The sequence below is a fragment of the Acomys russatus genome, chromosome 8, assembly GCF_903995435.1.
Source record: "Acomys russatus chromosome 8, mAcoRus1.1, whole genome shotgun sequence".
Taxonomy (NCBI): domain Eukaryota; kingdom Metazoa; phylum Chordata; class Mammalia; order Rodentia; family Muridae; genus Acomys; species Acomys russatus.
The window spans coordinates 68852574-68875725 of record NC_067144.1 but is presented as its reverse complement, the minus strand read 5'-3'; the positions used below and the strand labels follow the sequence as shown (position 1 = coordinate 68875725).

The 23152-nt window shown below is 43.0% G+C and overlaps 1 protein-coding gene across 1 annotated transcript in view; it reads left to right on the top strand.

Moving 5' to 3' along the window:
- The first annotated feature begins 340 nt into the window (after positions 1-340).
- Positions 341-23152, top strand: part of Scaf4 (SR-related CTD associated factor 4) — a 58663-nt gene continuing 35851 nt past the window's right edge. Inside the window, exon 1 of the mRNA XM_051150238.1 lies at positions 341-447. Coding sequence (XP_051006195.1) covers positions 418-447 — 30 coding nt within the window. The 5' untranslated portion in view covers positions 341-417. The remainder of the gene's footprint in view (positions 448-23152) is intronic.

Below are 23152 nucleotides of genomic sequence, written 5' to 3'. Positions count from 1 at the left end.
GCACTCCGGTCGCTGCCGCCATCCTGCTGGCGAAAGAGAGGAGAGAGAGACAGAGAGGCCCGCCCGCTAGCCGGCCCGGCCAGTGCGTGAGGGCGCGGGGGGCCGTGTCAGCGCGACTCAGAGCGCAGCCGCCACCGCCAAACGGACATGTTGGAGCCCCGCGCTGCCGCCTCCTCCCTTCCCTCCTCCGGCGCACGGGACTGAGCAGGGGCCCGCCGCCTGCCTGCGCTCGACCGGCCCAGCCTCGCCGCCTCGGCCGCAGCCCCTTCCTGCTCGGCCTCGGCCTCCGCCGCTCGTCGCCTCCCGTCTTCCTTCCCCTACGTCCCAGGCTCTGCCGGCTCCCGGCCCTGCTCCGCCGCGGCGCGAGGTCTATGTGACCGGCGGGCCCGGGGCAGCCGCAGCCGCCGCAACGCGAACATGGACGCCGTCAACGCCTTCAACCAGGAGGTGAGGGGTGCTCGGGGCAGGTCAGCTACGGGGCCAGCCGGGCCGCTTCTCCCGCTGCCCGGGAGCTTTCGAGCACGGAGTCGGGGCGGGGAGGCTTCCTGCCCGGGGTTCCGGGGCGGCGGGCCTAGAGAGGAGGAGAGGTCGCGGCCACCGCCGGGGGCTGACCCCGCGCCCCTCCCCCGCCAGTGCCCCCTTCGCCCCCTTCCGGCCTGTGCCGGCTCCGGCTTCCCTAACGTGGCCCTAGTGCTCCCGGCCGGGTTATCGGTTTGGCAGGGCCGGGATCCCGCCCGGGGGCTGCAGCGGAGCGCGGGCGGGCAGACTTTGGGGCGGGAGTTCCCGCGGGTCGTGGGGCCGGCGTTGCAGCCGCTTTGATTCTCCTGTTGCTCGGGCTGCGGCGCGTCGGCCCCTGGACTCTGATCCCCGCTGGCGGAGAGTTTGAGAGGGTGTCTACCCTCCCCGCCTCCTGGGTTGACACGCTCACGAATCAACAGAGAGGTAGTTCCTTAGCCTCGCTATCTGGAACGTGCCCTTTCTTAACGACGTGACACCCAAAAAGTTGAATGGAAAAGCAGAGTAAATGCCCCGCCTTAGTTCGCTAGAAAGGCTGCATGAGCCTCCACTTGCTCACCCTGCCCTCCGGAGTACTTAATCCTCAGCTCCCTTCTTCAGGAACATTTACATGTGAAAACCGCCCCAAACCGGGAACAAAGCTGCCTGCCACCTTAAAGCTCTCTAGTTGTATCTCTGATCGTTCCAGGTGCTGCGTTTGGAGCATAAAGTCCATACCATCTTATTTTTCTGAATGGATTTGGGAGGAGGAGTCGACCATTGATGCTTTAAAACGCAGTTACAGACTGGAATCTGTTATGGATTGAGTTGGATTGTGTTTTCCGTTTCAAATACTAAAGATAAACCAGCATTGAAGAAATCTGATGTCATAGTTTGACACATGTCGATGTGGTGTCAGAACTTGCTCCATCTCATGATGAGATTTTTGTGGCTGAACTCGAAATAGGATTAGGGTGTTACTCCCCTTTCTATCTGTAGTGCCCTCCAAGTAATGCTGCAGTTGAGAGTATTTATTACTTGTACAGATTACTCCCCTCGAAAGACTTCTGTGTGCACCTAATGAGTACATGTCTTCACTGACTGCAGTAATGGAAGTGAAATGAAGAAGTTCACAAATGATGATTTTCAAAATAGTAAAATAATCTGGGTTCCCAGAATGTTGGTAATAATGCTCCAAATATTCCAAAGTTCAACGCTGACTTTGTAGAATTGCCCTCAGCATAGCAGTTGCCTGGCAAATGGTTCTTGAATAGTGGGAACTTACACAAAAGTCAGCTTAAGATGTCAGGCACATCTCTTAAGATGAAAACTAGCTTGAGGGTTTTTAGTGTATTTTTACAGGCCAGAATTTCACGATCCTAATTTAAGGTGATATCAGGTACTCTGTTAAAGGATCTAATATTAACCTCTCCACTTAATTAGGCTTTGTAGACTACCAAGGGGGTGGCCAACAGATTAAAGGCTTAAGGCCACTGAGCCTTTTAAGGGTTAATAGAACTGGAAGCTGAGGGTTGAATGGATGAGGAGATATAGCCTAGAGCTGCAGTCAGTAATCTCTCTGAAATACCAAACTCAGGGATGTTTTTGACTCTTTGAGAAAGGGAAATAGACCCTTTACATGGCATAATGAGCATTTTCACAGGTTAGTTTCCCCTTTATCCCTAGTCTTTCTGAACTTGAAGTTACAGTTGGTAGGCATATTTTGCCTTTGCCAGCCCTTCCTGCTAAGTTGCAAATTAGAACCTATGTTCTTGTGCTTTTTGGAATTGTACTCTTATTTTCTACTAGGTCTCCCTACTCAGAAAACATTACTGATTAGGCAGCTGTACCATTGAATCTCCCAAATCTGCTATTAAAACATTTGACTATTCAGCTGTGTCCTTACTGGGAAAGGCCTGTCTCTTAGGACTCTGTCTAATTGAGCTTCAATTGATGAAAGAACAGTTTTTCCTCTGGGCTCTATGTGTTGCGGGCTGCCTATGAGGTGTTAGTGAAATTCGGAAGGAGAAAAAGAGGTGTCAGTTTAAGATTTCAGAGAAGGTAAGAGACGGTTTGAAGGACAGCAAGCCTGGGGGGAGGAGGAGTTTGGTTCCAGGAGCTATGATGCAGTGTGTAGTGAGATGTTTCATGTCCAAAGTACTTGAATTTCATTTTTAAGTAAACATTGAAGTTTTTAAGTAGTAAGATAGCCAGATTGTAGCAGTGTGGTGTAGAGAGGTAGGTGTAGTTCGGGAGAGGCATGAGAGGATGTGGGCCAAAGGAATTTGTGGGCCTTGGTGGCTGGTAGTGCTGTGGACACCTCTTGTCATTGTGTGCTGAGACAGGGGTGGTGCCATCCACGCAGGTCAGTCTTCAGAAGTACGCTTAGTGGAGAAGAAGATAGGTTTTGTTTTCAGATAAGGTGAAGTTCCTTTTGTGTGGAACGGTCATGTGGAAGTTTCTGGCAAGCAGTTGAGCATGTAGTATTTAAAGTCAGAAAGAGCCAAAATGGGCCGAATCAGATGGATGCTTGTGAAAATGCCAGGGTACAGGGCAGAGAAGAATAAGTACTGAGACGTATTCGCCTTGCTTGTTGGGCACTTTGTATCTAGCTTAACAGCTACATATTCCCATAGCCTTGCACAGACATCTAGTTTCATATAGAGAGGCTGATTGTCAAAGAAGTTAATTCCCCCAAGGGCACATTTCTGATCTAACGGTAGAGCTAGGCTTTGAATGTAGATCTCTGCTTAATTGATATGCTTTGTAGGATACTAAGGGGGTGGTCAACAGATTAAACACCACTGTGCCTTTTAAGCATAAAAGAATTTGAAGTTTAGGGTTGAATGGGTAAGGAAATAAGAGGTCTAGTGGTTTGGTTTTGAGCAGTTAGAGGAAAAGGCTGTTTCTGGGCAGTGGGAGGGAGAGGGAAGCTAAGAGTGTACTGGTGCTGCTGCCCAGTGCAGGCCACATGGCTGGGCATGCTGCACCGTCAGTTTAGTCTCAGGAAGACCCTGGTCCCTATTAGGGCGGAGGGACAGAGTGCGGCTGTTCTTTCAGAGGCCCGGACCCATCTAGCTGCTCACAGAACAGTCCGCAACTCCAGTTCCAGGGCATCTGATGCCCTCTTCTTGAGCACAGACGCAGACAGAACATCCATATACATGAAATAAACTTTAAAGGAGCGAACTGAGCATTTTCAGGCAAGGGACATAAAAAGGTGAGTTTAAGGCAGCAAGAGAAGGTGGTCACTTTGGAAGGTGTGAAGGAAAAGGACAGACTGGGAATGTCAAGAAGGTAAAGAAGAAAAGTGAATTAAGTAAAGGCATTCATTAACTTGCTGTATGCAAGGTCCATTACAGTTGGTACTTTGTGCTTTACTGTGTAGTTTTCCTCATTGTGAAAAGTTTAAAAGTTTGCTGATGTTTGTGGAATGAGTAAAAGTTACAGAAGTTTTTAGCTGGACAGTGATCATGCCTTTAACTCCAGCATTTGGGAGTCAGAAAGTTACAGATTTTTAAAATTGCTTTATTGCATTCTTAGGTATTAAAAGAACATGTCTCCCCCCCCCCCCCATTTATCTATACTTTTCAAATCTTTCAAGTATAAAAGTAATGTAAAAAACAATTTTAAATGAAAAAATGAGTTATTAGTTATTATTTATTTAAGAATAGTCCTATTTTTATTTGTCCTCACTCAAGCTATTGCTTCCAGCCAAGACAATGAAATGGTAAATTCTAAGGGCTGTGAACAATAAAAAAGAACCTGAGCCGGGCGTGGTGGTGCACGCCTTTAATCCCAGCACTTGGGAGCCAGAGGCAGGCGGATCTCTGAGTTGGAGGCCAGCCTGGTCTACAAAGCGAGGCCAGGACAGCCAAGGCTACACAAAGAAACCCTGTCTTGAAAAAAAAAAAAGAACCTGTGTTTGTACATACATTGCCTATTGTGCATATTCTTGAATGTGCTCCCAAACTAATTCTGCAGAGAGTCCATTTTTGCTGATAAACTGCAGTAAACCTTGTCGGGTATGTTCCTGTGCACACCTGCTGACAGTTGTATTCTCTTCGCATTCATAAATGTTAAGGGCCACAGCAAACTGTTTATATATGTATTAGAAAGTTAAACTGATTTGACAGTCTCCCCTTGGTGGGAGGCCTGATGGCACTCAAAGAATAAGCAGGCTACCAAGAGGAGACTTGATAGCCTATGATCGCATAGTGGGGGAGGAGGTCCCCTCGGTCTTAGACCTAGAGAGGGGAATAGGGTGAAAGGAGGGAGGGAGGAACGGGAGGATACAAGTAATCTGAATAAATTAATTAGTAATAAAAAAAAGAAAGTTAAACTGAAACTATATTATCGGGAAAACCTTTCATGCAGTAACAGCCCTTGGAAACCACTGTTGGGTGCTTGTGAGAAAATAAATGAAAAAAGAGAGGAAGCAATCTCCTAGTATATAACCATTAGTACAGTTTTGAACTCAGACCACCAACAAGGCTTTCTGAGTGCTTTATCCCTGAGGTGTGGCATGCGTGCAGTGCTGCTTTGCAACGGAGGGGAAAAAAAAAAATAGATTAATACTTTATCTTTAAAATCAAAGTGAGGGGGCTGGAGAGATGGCTCAGCGGTTAAGAGCACTGACTGCTCTTCCAGAGGTCCTGAGTTCAATTCCCAGCAACCACATGGTGGCTCACAATCATCTATAATGTGATCTGATCATGCTGCATACATAATAAATAAATCTTTAAAAAAAAAAAAATCAAAGTGAGCTGATTCTTGGTTATGAACTGATGTTCTGTTGTCACTCCTGACTCTGAATTTACCCTGAAAGGAGAATTCTGTTAAGCGGGGAGTTTGCTGTCCCTTCCTGTAATCACTGTTATGTTGACTTTGTTTTGGTTTGGTTTGGTTTTTGGTCTTTCGAGACAGGGTCTCTCTGTATATCTTTGGCTGTCCTGGACTCTGTAGACCAGGCTGGCCTCGAACTCACAGTGATCCACCTGCCTCTGCCTCCCGAGTGCTGGGATTAAAGGCTGCACTACTATGCCCGGCTAATCGCTGTTACGTTTACCTGTTGGTTACCAGGCATGATTGTCTAATGGAGTTTAGAGCTCAGATGAGGCTAGTCCTGATTTACCTGCAACGTTAGTTGTTGTTGTTGTTTAAAGATCTGAATGGAAAAAGGGTTCAAAATGCTCTTACTGTGTGGAAGGGTTGCTTACTATTCTATTAGCAGTTTCTTGCTGCATTTGACTGTGCAATGCTGTTATTCCAGGAGTGTTTGGATTCTGACAGTAAACAGCTTTCTTCTGGGCCCAACTTCCCATCTCTGTCAGCGTTTGAGTCTCTTTACACAGTAATGAAGGAAATCTGACTCTTCAGAGCATTCAGACAGCACTTATCCCTAATGTTCTTGGTAAAAATATATCCTCTTTAACATTTTTGTCAAGTATTTAGTTCCAGAAAATGTTACTTACAGAAATAATACATTGATAGAGATAACTTTAAGAGTCATAGAAAGGTTGGGTTTCTAAATATGGTGAACAGAATTGGGGATAATCTATACCTAATCATAGAAGGTTGGCAAAATGGTGGTTTTGTTTGTTTAAAGCCAGAAAGAAACAAATTGTAGGTCTTCTGTCATGGGGCAGAAAAAAACTCGATTTAAGTATTTCAAGTTGCCTTGTATGGATGTGTCTGTACATTTAAATCTCATTTTAAATATGCCTTGACAACACAGTACTATATACCCTGACCACTGTTGTCTGCAGCATTTGTGTGGCTTGTTGATTACACTCCTTGCTTTATGCTGATGTCTGTAAACAGATGCCCTGCCCTGTAGCAATGGTGTTGAACAAATCCAAAAGCCAGGCTGAAATTCAGGGAAGCAATTCAGAGTTAGAGGCCGCGTTTGGTGACTCACGCTTTTGATCCCAGCACTTGGGAGGCAGAGGCAGACAGCTCACTGTGAGTTCCAGGCCAGCCTGGTCTACAGAGTGAGTCTGCGACAGCCAAGGCTATATACAGAGAGACCCTGTCTCGAAACCACAGCCCCCCCAAAAAGAATGAGAAAGTAGAATTTGTTTGTTTGTTTTATCAGAGGTGAGTGGACAGCAGGCTCAGTAAAAATGGAGAGCCACCATTTACCTCTGCAAATTGTCACAGCCCGTCTGGGCCGTTGGGGTGTCTTGGTGTACATCCATGTGATCAGTAAGTCCCTGCTAGAACAGACCCTAGAAGGCGCAGTAGGTGACAGTGCAGAGGGTTTTGTTTGTCGTTTCCAAACACCAGTTTCCACAAAATTACTTTCAGACATAATTGATATTTAGATGGAGGGGGGGCAGAAAAGAAATTTGAACTGTATATGCATACATAGAATTGGCCAATTGCAAGTAAGTATCATGGTGGCAAAGTGTAGTTGACAAGTGCCTCTAAAACTTTTTAAAGTAGTAAAATATACTTGTGTATTAATTTGTCACAATGATAGTCACAATAGTAAATTCTTTTAAGTTTTAAGCTTGTTTTGTCAGTGGCTACTAAACTTAATCTGCACATATTTTTGTTCAGTAGACAGTTAAATGACTAGATTTATCTATCTATAGACCCTTAATTGAAGAAAAAAATTGTTCCTTTTAATTAAAAAGTTGTACATGAAACAGCAGGTGTACAGGCAGGAAGTCCCTGGGTGTCTAGTAGGAACTCAAAAGGCCTGCTTGACTATGAGGTTGAGAGGTTCCGATATTCTCTATGTGTACAGCACTGATTTTAGTGTCAGTTATCATCTTGATCAAAACGTTTCCCTATGAGGGTTAGTAAAAGTGCCTGCTCGGAGTGTCTGCCCACCTGAGTTCACCACTCCCTGGACCCTCTGCCAAGGTGCAACAACTCCATAAGGTTGTTGTCTGGCCTCCATGTATGCTCCCACACACACCATATACATTTGCTTTTTAATTCAGTAATGGTTTTTACACCAAAAGCCATTGTTTGCTTATTCCATTTTTATTTTTAAAGATTTATTTATTTATTATGTATACAACGTTCTGCCTGCAGGCCAGAAGAGATGGTTGTGAGCCACCATGTGGATGCTGGGAATTGAACTCATGACCTTTGGAAGAGTAGTCAGTGCTCTTAACCTCTGAGCCATCTCTCCAGCCCCATCTTCCATGTTTATTAACCACTGTAAACCTAGATATAAATTCCTGCTTACTCTTTGTCATTTAGTAGTAACATTCTGCATGATATTTGTCCATGAGTCTTTAGTTTTAAAGCTTGATATTCACTATGTACATTTGTTCCAGGCTGATTCTGACTCTTTGCAAATATATTAGAAGCATAACCTCGGGGTGGGGAGAGAGGCATTCATATAACCGGCATAGTTTGAATACATATATTGGTCACTGAACCCAAAGAAGTCCCATCAGTGCGTACCTTGGAGCTGACCGCTTGAGGTGAGGAAGTGGCTATTTCCTGACGCACTTTTACTCTAGATTCCTCCTATAGGTGGTGTATAGACTTGCCATCGAGGTACTGGTTAATCTTAGCAGTAGCCGCTGCACTAGTCTTTTGTACTTACGACTCTCCACTAACAAGATGCTAGGGCGTGAGGGTATTATATTCCTGGTGTTATTTATTATTGCAGATGCTTAATGGTAAGTAAAAGAATAAATGGAAAGCTCTATTATGTTTAGATCTGATCTTCTATATCCCCTTACTATTGTCCCAGTGTTTTTGCCTCTCTGTATATGCTATTATTTGGAGCAGGAGTTGACTAGCCTTGTAGTCTTCATGTTAAGAGATTTTTATATTGTTATTGGTCAGCATTAATTTTTAGCTGAAGCAAAATTATAAAACCCTACCTACATATGATAAAACTAATTATTGTTTTAAGTTTTTTATAGGTTTTATAGGATGCTAGATTTCCTAGAGTAACAGTTATGGATAGTTGTAAGCCGACAGCCATGTGTGTACAGGGAACTGAACCTGTTCCTCTGCAAGAGCCACAGATGCTCTTTGCCACTAAGCCATAAAACATGTAACTCTTTAGGAAACAAGGTATTTCTAAAAAAATGAATGTCTGGGCTGAGGAGATGGCTCATTTGGTCAAGTGTTTGCTATGCAAGCCTAAGGACCTGATTATGGGACCCAGCGCCCACATAGTTGGGTTGGCAGTATATGCCTGTAATCCTAGCACTGGGGAGACAGACATGAGGATTTCTGGAGCTTTTTGGACAGCTAACCTTGCTGAATGGCTGAGATCCAGAAGTAAGGTAGAAGGCCGTAGAGGAAGACAGGAAATGTTGACCTCTGACCTCCACATAGACCCACCACACTTATTTTTAAAAGCAAGTGTTTCTCTGTGTAGCCCTCGCTCTGCAACTCGTTCTGCAGACCAGGTGGCCTCAAGCTCACACAGATCCACCTGGCTCTGCCTCCTGAGTGCTGGGACTAAAGGTATGTGTCACCATTGCAGACACCACCACACACTTTCTAAAATGTGTGTGCATCACCTAATTCCTAAGAGTTGCCACACAGAGTAAGTCTGCTTTAGAAAGGATAGCTAAGCCGTGGCGATTTGCAGGTAAGTGCAATTCTTCCCACCCCCCCCCCCACACACACACACACACTTGAGACAGGGTCCTTCTTTGTAGTTCTTGCTGCCATGTAAACACTAACCCAGACTGCTTTTGAATGTGCAGCAGTGCCTGGCCCACCTCTGAAGGGCTGGGATAGCAGGTGTGCACCACCATCGAGGCTGTCCAAATTTATGGAAAGGCCCTTCACTGTTGTCCAGTATTGTACAAAACCAGTGAAATTACATTTTAACATACCATTTTATTGTTTCTTGATTGATCTGGTTTTTTCTGTGAGATTGAAAACAATACCTGTTAGCCAACTACATGGCTTTGTAGATTATTTTGTTGAGCCGAGCAGTGGTGGTACATGCGTTTAATCCCGGCATTTGGGAGGTGGAGAATGGGAAGTGGGTCTCTGAGATTGAAGCCAGCATGGTCTGCAGAGCACACGACATCCAGGGCTGCTCAGAAAAAACACTGCCTTAAAAAAAAAAAACAAAAGAAGAAATATTTTGTTAATTCTGAGTCTAAACTTTACTCAAAGGTGTCTTTGTTTTTGACATGATATTTTAAGAAGTTATGCAGAGGAGACAATTTGAGGAAAAGAAGGAAGGGAGAAATCCTGTGTGTGCTCATAATAACAAGCAGGTGCTAGTTGTATAGTGTTACGTATCAGTCTAAATGCTAAAAGGTATTTTACATCATTTTCCAACAAAATGATTTTTACATTCTTGAAGCAAGTTTTTTTTCTTTTGTTGAAGTCTACGAGGAAATACTTCATGAAAATGGTTCTTCATAGGTGATGTCAAGGAGATACTAGTGTTCAAGTTGACTAGTGATGCATAATAATAAAGCTGTTGTTGAAACCTGCTGCTGTGTTAGTTAGGTAGAGCAATGCCAAAGATAAGACATAGACAGTCTAAAAAAAATAGTGTGTGTGTGTGTGTGTGTGTGTGTGTGTGTGTGTGTGTGTGTGTGTAGGTCAGAGGACAGACAGCCTTATGGAGTAAGTTCATCTACCTTTCCATTGGTTGTGGTGGTTGAACTCAGGTCATCAGGCTTGGCAGCAAGCACCTTTACCCCACTCTACCCATCCTGCCAGCCCCATGCATACATTACCATTTCTTAGAATCACCTTCTGGCACATTTCATGAGCAAATGAAAAGGACTTTTGGATTGACTACAGTTGTGTGAACCAAAATGGAGGTAAGGAATGGAAAAGGCCTGGTGTTGACACTGGAGCTGATTGGTTGTGGTTTGTTTTTGTTTTGTTTTGTTTTTAGGGAAAAAACAACCCAGTGAAGGAAGTACCACTTGGTTCTGAAGTAAAAAAAATTAAATGCAGGATAGTTTTTTGCAAATTTTATCAAAGGTTCTCCAAAATGTAACAGAAATTGGGGTATATTTTAGGGCAAATCATCAGAAATTACTTTGAAAATTTCTTCTGTCAGCCGTAAATGGTAACAGAATTTGGACTTGATAATGAAATTAGAGAGTAGAAATAAAGAAAATGAATATTGCTTGTTATAGCCTATGCTGTTTTTTGTTGGACTTGCTTTGTAGACCAGGCTAGCCTCGAACTCACAGAGATCCCCCTGCTTCTGTCTCGCCGAGTGCTGGGATTAAAGGCACGGACAACCACACCCGGCTTGCTATGCCATTTTTAATGCATGTAGAAATGCATGTTAAGCTAAAATGGTCTTCTATTTAATTTTTATGTTTACGTGTCCCTAGTTTGTAAAATTTCTCTTAAGTTCTGGAATTAGAAAGTTTGATACATTTGTGGGAGAATGTGATAAGTAGAAAGAAAATTAGGGAAAATGGGTTGGGTTTTTTTTTTTTAACACACTTGAATTTAAGAATATTAAATGTAACTTTGCTTGTCAAGTGTCTGGTTTGAATCTAGAAATCTGAGGAGTGAGTCTTATAAAGAAATAGGTGGGGAAGTGTGCTGCTTACACCAAATTAAAGGCCCTGAGTTGGGCCTGGCGTGGTAGCTCACCCCTATAATCCCAGCACTTGGGAGGCAGAGGCAGGCGGATCTCCGTTTGAGGCCAACCTGGTCTACAAGGTGAGTCCAGGACCATCAGGCTGCACAGAGAAACCCTGTCTCAAAACAAAACAAACAAAGACCCTGGGTTGGGGCAGGACCTTGGGGGCTCACGCCTTTAATCCCAGCTCTTGGAAGGCAGAGGCAGGTGGATTTCTTGAGTTCAAGGCCAACCTGGTCTACAAAGTCCAGGATAGCCAAGGCTACACAGAGAAACTCTGTCTCAAGAAATGGGGGTGGGGGGGTGAGGGGCGGGAAGAGACCCTGGGGCTGGAGAGATGGCTCAGAGGTAAAGATACTACTGACTGCTCTTCCAAAGGATCCTGAGCTCAATTCCCAGCAACCACTAGGTGGCTCACAACCAACCATCTATAATGTGATTTGATGTCCTCTTCTGGCCTGCAGACATCCATGCAGGCAAAGCACTGTATACACCATCATCATAAACAAATCTTTAAAAAGAAGAAAAGAAATGTTTACCAAAAAAAAAAAAGAAAAAAAAAAAAGCCCCTGGGTTGGAGTGTAGAGCGCACTTGCCTAGTGTGAAGACCAAAGGTTGCTCCCCAAGAACAGAGAGAAGGGGAGGAAAAAAAGGATCCAAAGTAGTGTTCATGGGAGCAATAAAGAAGCACAGTATTTGCTCCTAGTTTTCTATTTTCTAGACAGGGTTTCTCAGTGCAGCCTTGGTTGTCCTGGACTAGATTTGTAGACTTAACTTTTTATGTAGTTAAACATTTAGGCTTCAAAGGCTTGGACACAAAAAAAAAAAAAAAAAAAAGAATTTACATGGAAATAAGTTAATAGTAGCTAAAAGCTAAAAGGATCCTTCCTTTAATCTACAGATGTTAATAAAAAATACACACAAGACAGTAGTTTTCCAGATTTGCATTTTATATCCACAGATCACTGGTAAGAATATAAACAGGAAATTTAAAAAATACTATTGTTAGTAATTTAAACAAAGTTTTATTAAAGATTTTCAAGTACAGCTGATAATAAAATATATAGCTAAGTTCAGTATCCCAGTACTACTACCTTCCAAAATTTGTAAGTAATGTAGACTGTAAAAAAAAGTAGAATTTATTGCAAGGACAAGCGACACGTGATAGTGCTGCGTCCATATGGCTTGACTTTGTGTTAGGGTTTTGTCTGAGTCAGGGCCTCTTTACGTAGCCCTGGCTATCTGGGAGCATTTGTATGTCAGGCTGGCCCTGAGCTGGCAGAAATCAGTCTGTGTCATCTGGGATTAAAGGCACCTGCCAGCATACCCAGCTAACACCTTTTTATCATTTAATTACTTTTATAATAATTTGACAACAGAATGGTGGCACATGCCTGTAGCACCACATTCAGGCTGAGGCAGGCAGAACTTTAGTTTAAGACTGTCCTCAAAAACAAACCTGTCTCAAAAAGAGGGGGAAATGTGTCTTACACCCAAATTAAAATTAACTTTTATGTACATGATTTTAACTTTTTCTTTTTGTGCAAGTTAGGCACAAAAAGACATTTAAGTTAGAAACATTTAAGTTAGAAAATGAAAGGAAATAAAAGTCTGACTAAGTACTACACCTGCTGATTTTGAGATGTTTCAGTATTTCTTTCCCTACTGCTTATATTGGGATTTCTCCCCTCTTGGAAGACAGAGCCTTACTGTGTTGTACTTTGTAACAGGAAATTGTTATTTATTTATCTTCTGAATAGTCCTTGTGAGAATTTTAAGAGCATCCCATTGTTACATTAGGTACATCTGTGGATGTAAATTTGGCTGAAGGTTATAGGGGTTTTGTTCAGTTTTTTTAGTTTTTGTTATTATATCTTCGTATTTCTCCAAGGAATTAAAATGCATCAACTATGTCTCACTCACCAGCTCAGTATTTTGGCTTGATGCTAAACTCAACACCATAGATACATAAAGAATTCTAGCCCATTTTAATTTATATTTACATTTTGCTTGGTAAGATTACTAATTAGTTAACTATTTTTTGATATTTCCTTTGTTAATTGAGTTCACTGTATGTTTTTCAGTTGTAGTGTCTCTTGAATTTTTTTTTAGTTCCTTTTATGGAGAGGGGAGATATGTGCTACTGTGCACATGTGGAAGTCAAAGTACTTTTTTGCCAGGAGTCTTGATTCTAGGGTCTCGGCCTTAGCAGCAAGCATTTTTACCTTTAGAAACACCTCACAGTCCCTTTCTTGCTGTCTGTACCTGCTCTTTTTTCCCCCTTTAAGATTTATTTATTATTTGTACAGTATTCTGCCTGCTTGTGCATGTGTGCCTGCCGGCCAAAAGAAGGAACCAGATCTCATTATAGATGTTTGTGAGCCACCATGTGCTACCTAGAAATTGAACTCAGGACTTTTGGAAGAGTAGATGGTGCTCTTAACCTCTGAGCCATCTCTCTAGCCCTGTGCCTGCTCTTGATAGCTCTATACAACAGGATCCTACTTTTGTAGAGGCATAGTAGTGCTTGTTTTAGTGTGCTTGGTCTTCCCCAGTCTCTTTTCCCCAATATTAGGAAAAGTATTTTCTCAAACATTGCTCTGGTAATAATATTAAAGACCTACCCTTATTATTCTGGCAATACGTTTTATGGAATTGTCTTGAAGCTGTAATTAGCTGGATAAGCATTTTTCCCGAGAAATGACAGTTACCATTTGTTAAGAAGTTTATAAGTCTTTTATGCTATGTTATTAACTATCACAGTTGTGCTGGCTTTAGCTTTTGATGTGGTAAAACTCATGCGCTGGATACTGAGTCAAATGTACAAAAGTGGAGGAGGAATGGAATTGAATGCTTTTGACCTCTGCATCTCACTGGAAGACTTTAGCATCTGCCTGTCACTAAATATTTGTATGGCTCTTAGAAACATTCTCCCCTTTTTTGTGTCATGTGTGCATGTGTGGCTCAGAGGGCGACTTCCAGGAATCAAATCTCTCCTTCATTGGGATCTGGGGATCCAACTCTGTTTGATGGCAAGTGCCTTTGCCATCCCACTGGCCCAATCTTGGGTTTTGGTTTTGGTTGTTTGTTGCCTTAAATTTTGTAATTAAGGGCTGGAAAGGTGGATCAGGGGTTAAGAGTGCCACTTGCTCTTCCAGAGGTCCTGAGTTCAATTCTCCCCAACCACATAGTGCTTTACAACCATCTATAATGTGATCTAATGCCTTTTTCTGGCGTTCAAGTATACATGCAGATAAAGCACTTAATATACATTAAATAAATAAATGAATAAATCTTTGAAGAAACTTTCATTAGATAAGAATAACAAGACTTAAAGAAAAAATGCTTTGTCATCTTGGAGTTTATATGATACCAAAGGAGAGAAAGGTAGATAGGATCCATTGTGAACTAAATTTGAGAAACCCAGCACTGGGAGGGCAGAGACAGGTCTTAGCAGCCAGTCTAGCCCGTAAATGTCTTCCAGTGCAGTAAGAGACCATATTTCAAACAAGGTGGAGAGCAGCAGAGGACATTGAACTTTGACTTCTGGCCTCAGTGGAGGCGCGCGCGCGCGCGCACACACACACACACACACACACACACACACACCTTTCTTAAAAAATTTAAGACCAGGACTGGAGAGGTGGTTCAGTGGTTTAGAGCACTTGTTTTGGTTTTGGTTTTTTGAGACAGGGTTTCCTTTGTGTAGCCTTGGCTGTTCTAGAGTCACTTTGTAGACCAGGCTGGCCTCAAACTCACAGCGATCTACCTGCTTCTGCCTACCAAGTGCTGAGATTACAGTCATGAGCCACTGCGCCCGTCAAGAGCACTTGTTCTTGCAAAGGACCTGGGTTAGAGTCGTGGCGCCCACATGGTGATTCACATTTGTCCATAACTCCAGTTTTAGGATGCACATGATACATGGAAATGGCACTCATACACATAACATTTTAATGCCCTTGGTAGTTTAATTTCAAGATTAGAGTAAGACATAATTCTAGAAGTTGTAGTCTGTACTAGTTCACTTTTTTTTCTTCCAGTTCTGTTTCTCGTAGGAATATCTAGTCTACTAGTTACCAACAGTCAGAACATGTTCATTAACAGTCTGTAACAGAAAAAAATTGCTTTGTCAAATGAAGACTGCCTAACTTTTTCTTTAGAAAGATACTGGCTATGACTATTCTGAGCCAGTTATAAAAATAGAGCTCAGATAAGGGTATCAAGTAGTTTTGTTTGTTTGTTTGGTTGGTTGGTTGGTTTTGGTTTTGCTAGACAGGGTTTCTCTATGTAGCCGTGGCTGTCCTAGATTCACTTTGTAGACCAGGCTGACCTCGAATTCACAGCGATCCACCTGCTTCTGCCTCCTACTGCTGGGATTACAGGTGTGCTCCACCATGCCCAGCTGGTATCAAATAGTTTTAATTAAAAATAATAGGACTCAGGTGAGGTCATCCTAGATAAAAGTCCCCCCCCCCTTCTTAATTCAAAACCACTTACTTAGACTAAGGCATATACAGTGAAATGAAAGTTGGTTTAAGTGATTTTCAAACTACCTAGATTGTGAAGACTATTAAAAACCCAGCAGTCACTGTGAAGATGTAGTTTTGTTAGAGATGATGAAAAACAGCCATAACACTGATTTAAAGCAATAAATACTTCTCTCTCCTCTAGCCCAGGACTGTATTATCTTAGTCAAAAAATTGGGGGGTTAATGATCTCACATGGAGACCTGAATTATCTGAGAAGGTCCTGTATAATCTCAAGGGTTCTTATCCAAGAGTGACAAGAGACAGGGGAAGTAGGACAAGGCGCGCAGAGGTCAGAGAAGGAGAAGCCATGCACCGTAGGCATGTGTCAGCCAGTAGAGGCTGGAATAACAAGAAATAGATTCTGCTGGAGAGTCTCCGGAGTGCTCCCTGCTACCGTGCTGACGTTTGATCACTGGTGTATTGTAAACTACTATTGCATCAGGCTAATTCACTCTTAGAATATATTCATTTGAGACTACGTCTAGACTCTGGAATTTTAGATGTCACCCTAAAAAATAAACTGGGATAGTTATATCTAGAAGTTATATCATTTGGCATTACAGTAGTTAAGGCATGGTAGTCAGCTTCATATACTTTTGTCATTGAGAGTCTTGAGAGGGCTCTGTACAGAGTTGGTTGTGGGTTGGTACAGACGGTGTTGTAGCCATTGGAACTGACTGACTAGTAGTTACTAGTACATCACCAGAGAGATTTCTATGAGGGCAGTATTTCCGCAGCTTCACGGCATTATGAAAATAAGAGCTCTTGGCTATGCGAGCTTGAGGCCCTGACCCCGGCACCCACCTAAGAAGCTGGTGGGGCTATGTGAGCATGCTTGTTATCCTGTTGCTGTGGTGAGTGGAGACAGGAGCATTGCTGAAACTTAGCTGTAGGTTCACTGAGAGGTCGTTTCAGGGGAATAAGGTAAAGAGTGGTAGAACAGTATTCTATGACCTTTGAGCTCTGCCCATACACACACAAATAAAACATAGATTTGTACATACCCATACTTTTTAAAAATCAGAAACAAGCTTTCCAGGGTTTACTGAGTGTGCGCACCAGGGTTAGGTGTAAGCTATGTGTGCGTTGCCTTACTTAACTTCAACAGCCTTATGAAGTGAGAGAAGAACTGTTGATGTGACATTGTCAAATGTTAAAACCCCGTGGTTTGAAAAGGTTACCTAGAATTATTGACGTGTGTGAATGATTTAGGTTCATGCATGAAATCATGTGTATGTTTGTGCAGGTGTGTTGGTAAATGAAACCTCATCAGAGATGGCTGGTTACCAAGAAGCTAATGCCTTTCTCATGAAGACAGGTTATTGAGGACATAAGCTTGGTCCTTCTCTCCTGTTTTTCTCCCCTCCCTTCTTTGCTCCTCATCAGTTCTCCTCCTCTCCTTGTGCTCTTCCCCTATCCTTTGCCATGAGGAGAGATGGAACAATTGCCTTCACCAGATAGGGCACCTTGGACTTTACAGCATTTGGGGGACTGCCTTCAGTTTGAGTAAAACCCCATCTAAAAACAAATAGAAGAGGCTGGAGAGATGGCTCAGAGGTTAAGAGCATTGTCTGTTCTTCCAGAGGTCCTGAGTTCAATTTCCAGCAACCACATGGTAGCTCATGACCATCTGTAATGGGATTTGCTGCCTTCTGTTATACATGCAAATAGAACACTCATATAAATAAATAAAATTAAAAGCAAACAAAAAAATTTAGAAGTTCCTTAAAAATTGCATAGCAGACTGAGAATGTAGGTGCCTCACACACCCTTTTAAATTGCCTAGTGTGTACTATTCTGTACAGTTAAACAGAACTAAGACATTTACCCAGGTTTGTGCAGATGGCAGAATGTTATTTTATTCTGCTTTGACTGACCCCTAAATACTGAGTGAACTCCAAAAGAACCACAGTCTAAATACCGTGTTCCCTTTTCTTCCTAAGTCTCTTTACTAGAGGAAAGGCTGAGAGTAAGTAAGTGGTTCTTTGTGTTTAAAGTACTTTGTATCTCAGGCTAGCATGTGAGGACAATGTCAAGGACAGGCTTCTTAAACGTCCCGCTTACAGAACAAAGGGCCCAACTCAGGCTGGTTGCTGGCAATGTAATGCCTGATAGGCCCTGTGCCTTTGCGATCTAGCGGCTGCGACTGTTACTGTCTGTCTGTCAGAGGAGTCCATGGCTCCACACACTGCTTTGTGATGCATTCTCCCGCTGACGAAGAAATGGAAATGGAGGCTGCTGGGGTTAAGGTGGAGCCTGCACCAAAGGAGACTGTTGAGGGCGTGTACACCCAGCCGTAGATAGCAGCGCACTTCTGGAGGGGGGGTAGTTACTGTAGTTTGGAAAGGCGAATTCCCCCAATTTAGGTCAAGTTTCTGACTCAGTACCTCACTGTCTGGTGTGTTTTCCATATTAGACAGTGTTGGAATAACAGTTTTATGGTTTCCACACGTGCACAGTTAAGTCTTGATGTTTGTTGCCTTGAGACTAGATGTTAGGTAGAAATTACCAGTCTTGAGTTACCCTCCCCCCTCTGCATTTTAGCAGTTTTCTTTTCTTCTCCTCATTTCTAAAATGGATTCCCCCCCCCCCCCAATGCATCAATGCTCTCCTGTGTTAACCACAGTCCACACAAAGACTTACAGTTTACATTAGATTCAGGTGTTTAAGGGTTATGTGCCCACAAGTGAAACCACAGAGTTTGTGAAACAGTGTAGTTGAGCCACCCTATCCTCAAATACTGGGGTGAGCCTGTAGAAAGTCCCAGAGGCTAACACTTCAGCTCACTGTTCATTAAGCAGTCCTTGGAGTCCATGTGAGTGGGGATGTGCAGACACATACTACTCAGTGTCACTAACTCACACCTCCTGTTCCACCAGCACTTGCCTGAAAATGGTTTTCTCTCGTGCCTCATCTGTGTGCGCTGTGGTGCAGACTTCGTCATCGTTGTTGTCGTTATTCTGTAAACAGTGCATCATAGCACTTGCTGTGTATTAGACTTTATAAGTACTCTGGAGGTGACTGAAAGCATACCAGAGAATGCACACATTCTATACCATTTTATGTAAGGACCTTAATGGGGAGCCAGTGTCACAGGACAAGTGTGTTAACAGTTTTTTAGTTGTGACTTCTGCCTATAGCTTGGAAAGCATGGCTCTGAACTATTTCCAAGGTGTTGGTAATAAGCTGGCACCTCTTGAGCGCTTCCTCTCTGCTACATGCTGCATATGTTTGTACTCCACACTTAACCTTTCTTAGGCAAGCAGGCCTGGCATGGTTTACATTGTGCACATGAAGAAGCCCTTTCAGCATTAGTCAGTAGCAGAGTCAAACTTAGTGGGCAGTTAGGTGATTATTGGGTCTGTATTCTAACCAAGAATAACAAATTCTGAAAATTCAGTAACTATAACCAAAATCTTGACGTCAGCCCTTATAAATCTTAGAGATTCCTCAGCTCACACTGGTGACCTTGACAAATAAATAAATCTGTCTTTTCCCCTTGATTGATGTATTTAGTGTAGGTGAGTACTCTATATGTATGTACACCTGCGTACCAGAAGAGGGCACCAGATTTCATTATAGATGGTTGTGAGCCGCCATGTGGTTTCTGAGAATTGAACTCAGGACATCTGGAAGAGCAGACAGTGCTCTTAACCTCTGAGCCATCTCTCCAGCCCAATTTTTTTGTTTAAGATTATTAAAGTGTAATTTGGCTCTAGATGAGAAGAGGAAGGACTAAATAGTACATTATTTATTTTAGAATGAAATAAACTATTCATAAATAGGAAACAGATTAACAGTATATGTGCTTTTTATTTTGAGACAAGATCTCAACTAAGGTGCCCAGGTTGGCCTTGAACTTGCAGCCTCTACTCACATAGCTGGTGTCACTGATCTTTGCATTGGGCTTAGTGTAGTCAATTTCAATTAAGGGAACAGAGTTGATACAAGTGAGGAAGGGTGGGCATAGAGACCAGGGAAAGAAAAAGAAAAGAAAAAAAAAAGCAAGACAACTATCATGGACTATTTTACATAATTCCATTTGGGAGCTGAATTCATAAGACAGTATTAAAGACCTGGGATCGGATTCGGAAGCAATTGCAGAGGCCCCTGTCTTGCCAAGGCATGCTTGCATGAGTCAGTGTTTAGAAAGTGGAATCTCACTGTATGGTACAGGGCTGCACTTGAGTTCTTTTGTGCTCACAGGATTGAGATCTCAAGCCGGTGTGCCTGCCGTACATCTTTGACATTCAACACTTCTGAGTAGCCCTCATTCTGGTCACCTGAACGCTGTGCACAAGTTTCTGGGTTTTGCTTTTCTTTCTTTTTCAATGTGGAGTCTAACATGGAGCCTTGTGCATGTGAAGCAAGCACCCTACTACTGAGCAGCGTTCCTAGGCCCTCTGTATTGTCCTGCTTTCCTTGTCACCATGACAGTACTTGTCAGGGTCCCAGTCCACTATGGCAGCAAAGGCATGAAGCCATTCATAGCATCCATGACACGACACATCATGTGGTATATTTGTGCTTTAAAGTCAGTTAGATAGTGGCAGCCATCAGCTTTAGAAATCTCTAATTTTGAATCTTTTTCCTAAAAATGGGGTTTTTTTCTTCATATTACATCAAATCAAAATTCACAGCTCTAGGATTTAAGAAAAGTTGGTAAAGTCAAGGTTGTCCAAAAAGAAACCTAGGTGCCCTGGAAACCTTACAATGCTTATTTAACAAGTAAGGTCATCTTTAAAGTTCTGAAGCATCAGCTAGGCATGGTAGCAAACACTTTTAAAGAGGCAGAGACAGATGGGTCTCTGTTTTTTTATTTTTTGTTTTTTATGGTTTTTTGGGACAGGGTTTCTCTGTGTAGCCTTGACTGCCCCGGACTCACTTTGTAGACCAGGCTGGCCTCGAACTCACAGCGTTCCGCCTGCCTCTGCCTTCTGAGTGCTGGGATTAAAGACGTGCGCCACCACGCCCGGCTTCAGATGGGTCTCTGAATTCAAGATTAACTAGGTCTGTTCTGTGAGTTCCAGAGCAGCCAGAGATGCACAGTGATTCCCTGAAGATGATCTTGCTGCCTCTCTATATGCTGAGTGTGCCACCTGTTGAGATTTTGAGTGGAAAATGTAGTCCCCAAATATGTCTCTGCTTACATGCAATCTTAACCAGTTAGAATTTAGAGTCATTGAAGAACTCATGTCTGGGGTCTGCAAGCTCAGTGGGTAAAGGGTATTTACAGACAGCTGGAAAACTTGAATCTGTCCCTGCAACCCACGGCAGAAGAAGAAAACTGGCGACCTAAGGTCCCCTGGCCTCCACACATACACCAGTACTCACATCATACAGTCACACACCACAATAAAGCCTTCATGTCTGTCATGTCTTGTCATTTCCTAACTGAAAGAACGAGACTTGCTTAGCACTCTAATTGGCCTCGAGGTGTTTGGAAGTGCCAGGTGCCTGAGTTACAGGATTTCACTTTGCTCTGGTGCGCCTTCATGCAATTCTTTTTTCTGCTGTGTTTTTGTATCCTAACTTCCAGTAGGCTCTAAGTTCCCTTTTAGCACAAACGCCTCAGCTTTCTTCACAGATGTTTCTGTTTCAAACGTGGACCTGTTTGCCTATTAAGGATCCATTTGCAGTCTCCTGCGTGTTGAGTGCAGCACATTCTGTCTCAGTGCTGAATGAGTGCAACATTCAGGGAGGAGAATATATCTGCCTGACAGTCTGCTTCTTGGTCAGTGCTTTCTACATAAATGTAGTTGGTAAACAGCATTGGATACACCATTAGGGAACATCAACTTTAGAACAAACTAGATTTGACAAATTTTAGTTTCATTTCTTGGTTATCCTCTAAAACATGAAACCTTTCTAAGAGTTGTGTGAAGCTTCTCTCAGAGGTGATGAGGTCACCATGCTTCCTCATGCATGCAAGGTGTGGAAGGAGCCCTTCTCCGTATGCATCTCTTGTTACTCTTTGCCTGGATATTGACTGTTGCTGTGTGGTTGTCTGGGCTTTGATTTGGAAGCAGTAGCAGTCTTGTATGCTCTTTGGACTTTTAAGAAAGTAATAGCTTGCTTACTATTGAAATTACCTACTATATACAATATGAGGCATTAGAGAAACACTAGCTTAGGACTCAATAAAATATGCTCTTGAGATCCATGCATTGACTTTTCTGCAGCGCAGTAAATGTGTGCTGTATGTTATAAATCATTTTTAGAGATTTTAAGCTAAAATAGCTAAATGTGTCTTAGTTGATTGATTTGTATAGCTTTACCCATCAGTATGTCCTTTCTACTTTTTAAGAAAAGGGGTGTGTGTGTGCACACAGAACAGAACAGAAGAGATTGGATCCCACAGGGCTACCGTTTTACACTGGTGAGCCACACAGCCTGGGTGCTAGGACCAGACTCAATCTCTGGAGGAGCAGTGTGCTCCCTGTTTGTTTTTAAAGAATCTCTTCAGAAAATGAATTGGTATGAAACACCTTAAATTGTTTCTTCTATTTCTTTGTTTGTTTGTTTGTTTGGTGTTTTGAGACAGGGTCTCTCTCTGTGAAACCGTGGCTGTCCTGAAACTGGCTCTGTAGACCAAGCTGATCTCAAACTCACAGAGATCCACCTGCCTCTGCCTCCTAAGTGCTGAGATTAAAGGTGTGCAGCATAGCTCAGCTTCTTGCGTTTTCTTTCTTTTTTAGATTTATTTATTGTGTATACATGTTCTTCCTGCATCCCAGAAGAGAGCACCATATGTCACCATCGATGGTTGTGAGCCATCATGTGGTTGCTGGGAACTGAACTCAGGTCCTTTGGAAGAACAGCCAGTACTTTTAACTTCTGAGTCATCTCTCCAGTCCCCATTTTCTTAACATTTCTAGGAAATGTCCACCCTTTTCTGATTAGTGTCTGGACCCTATATTGGTTGATCTGGCCTCCCATGCCTTCTCCAAAACTGCTGCATATGTGTAGGTTTAGTGTTTAAAGAACCATGAAATTGTGAATTTTAGGATAGGCTGCCAGGTGGGAAGGCTTATTCTAGGAAGAGACGGATGTCATGCTGTCTAGTCAGTATGGTATGGTGGCACATACACACATGAAACAGTGTTAGCTGGAAGGAAATGGAGATGGCTTGTAGATGGTGGATAATGCTCAGAAACCTCTGAAATGTGTTTGACAGGTTTTAGGTATGGCAGGTGACAAGTCTTAGGCTCTTCAGATAGTTCTTAGGCTTAGGGTGAGTGCTGCCTAAAAATTGAATGAGTGATTGGATGCATGTGTACATAGAGAGGACAACTTCAAGTGTCATACAATGTCCAGCCTGTCTGGCTTCTCCTAGCCCCGAGGTTACAAGGATGAGCCACCATGCACCACTTTCTGTATGGATTCTAGGGGTCAGACTCAGTCCATGAGCTGTTGAACCATCTTCTCTCCACCGCACCCCCCAACACCCCCCCCCCCCCAGTGTTTTTGAAACAGGAACTCTGTCCTTGGCTGATCTAGTGCTCACAGAGATCTGTCTGCCTCTGCCTCTGAGTACCAAGGAGATTAAAGCTGTACACTACCACGC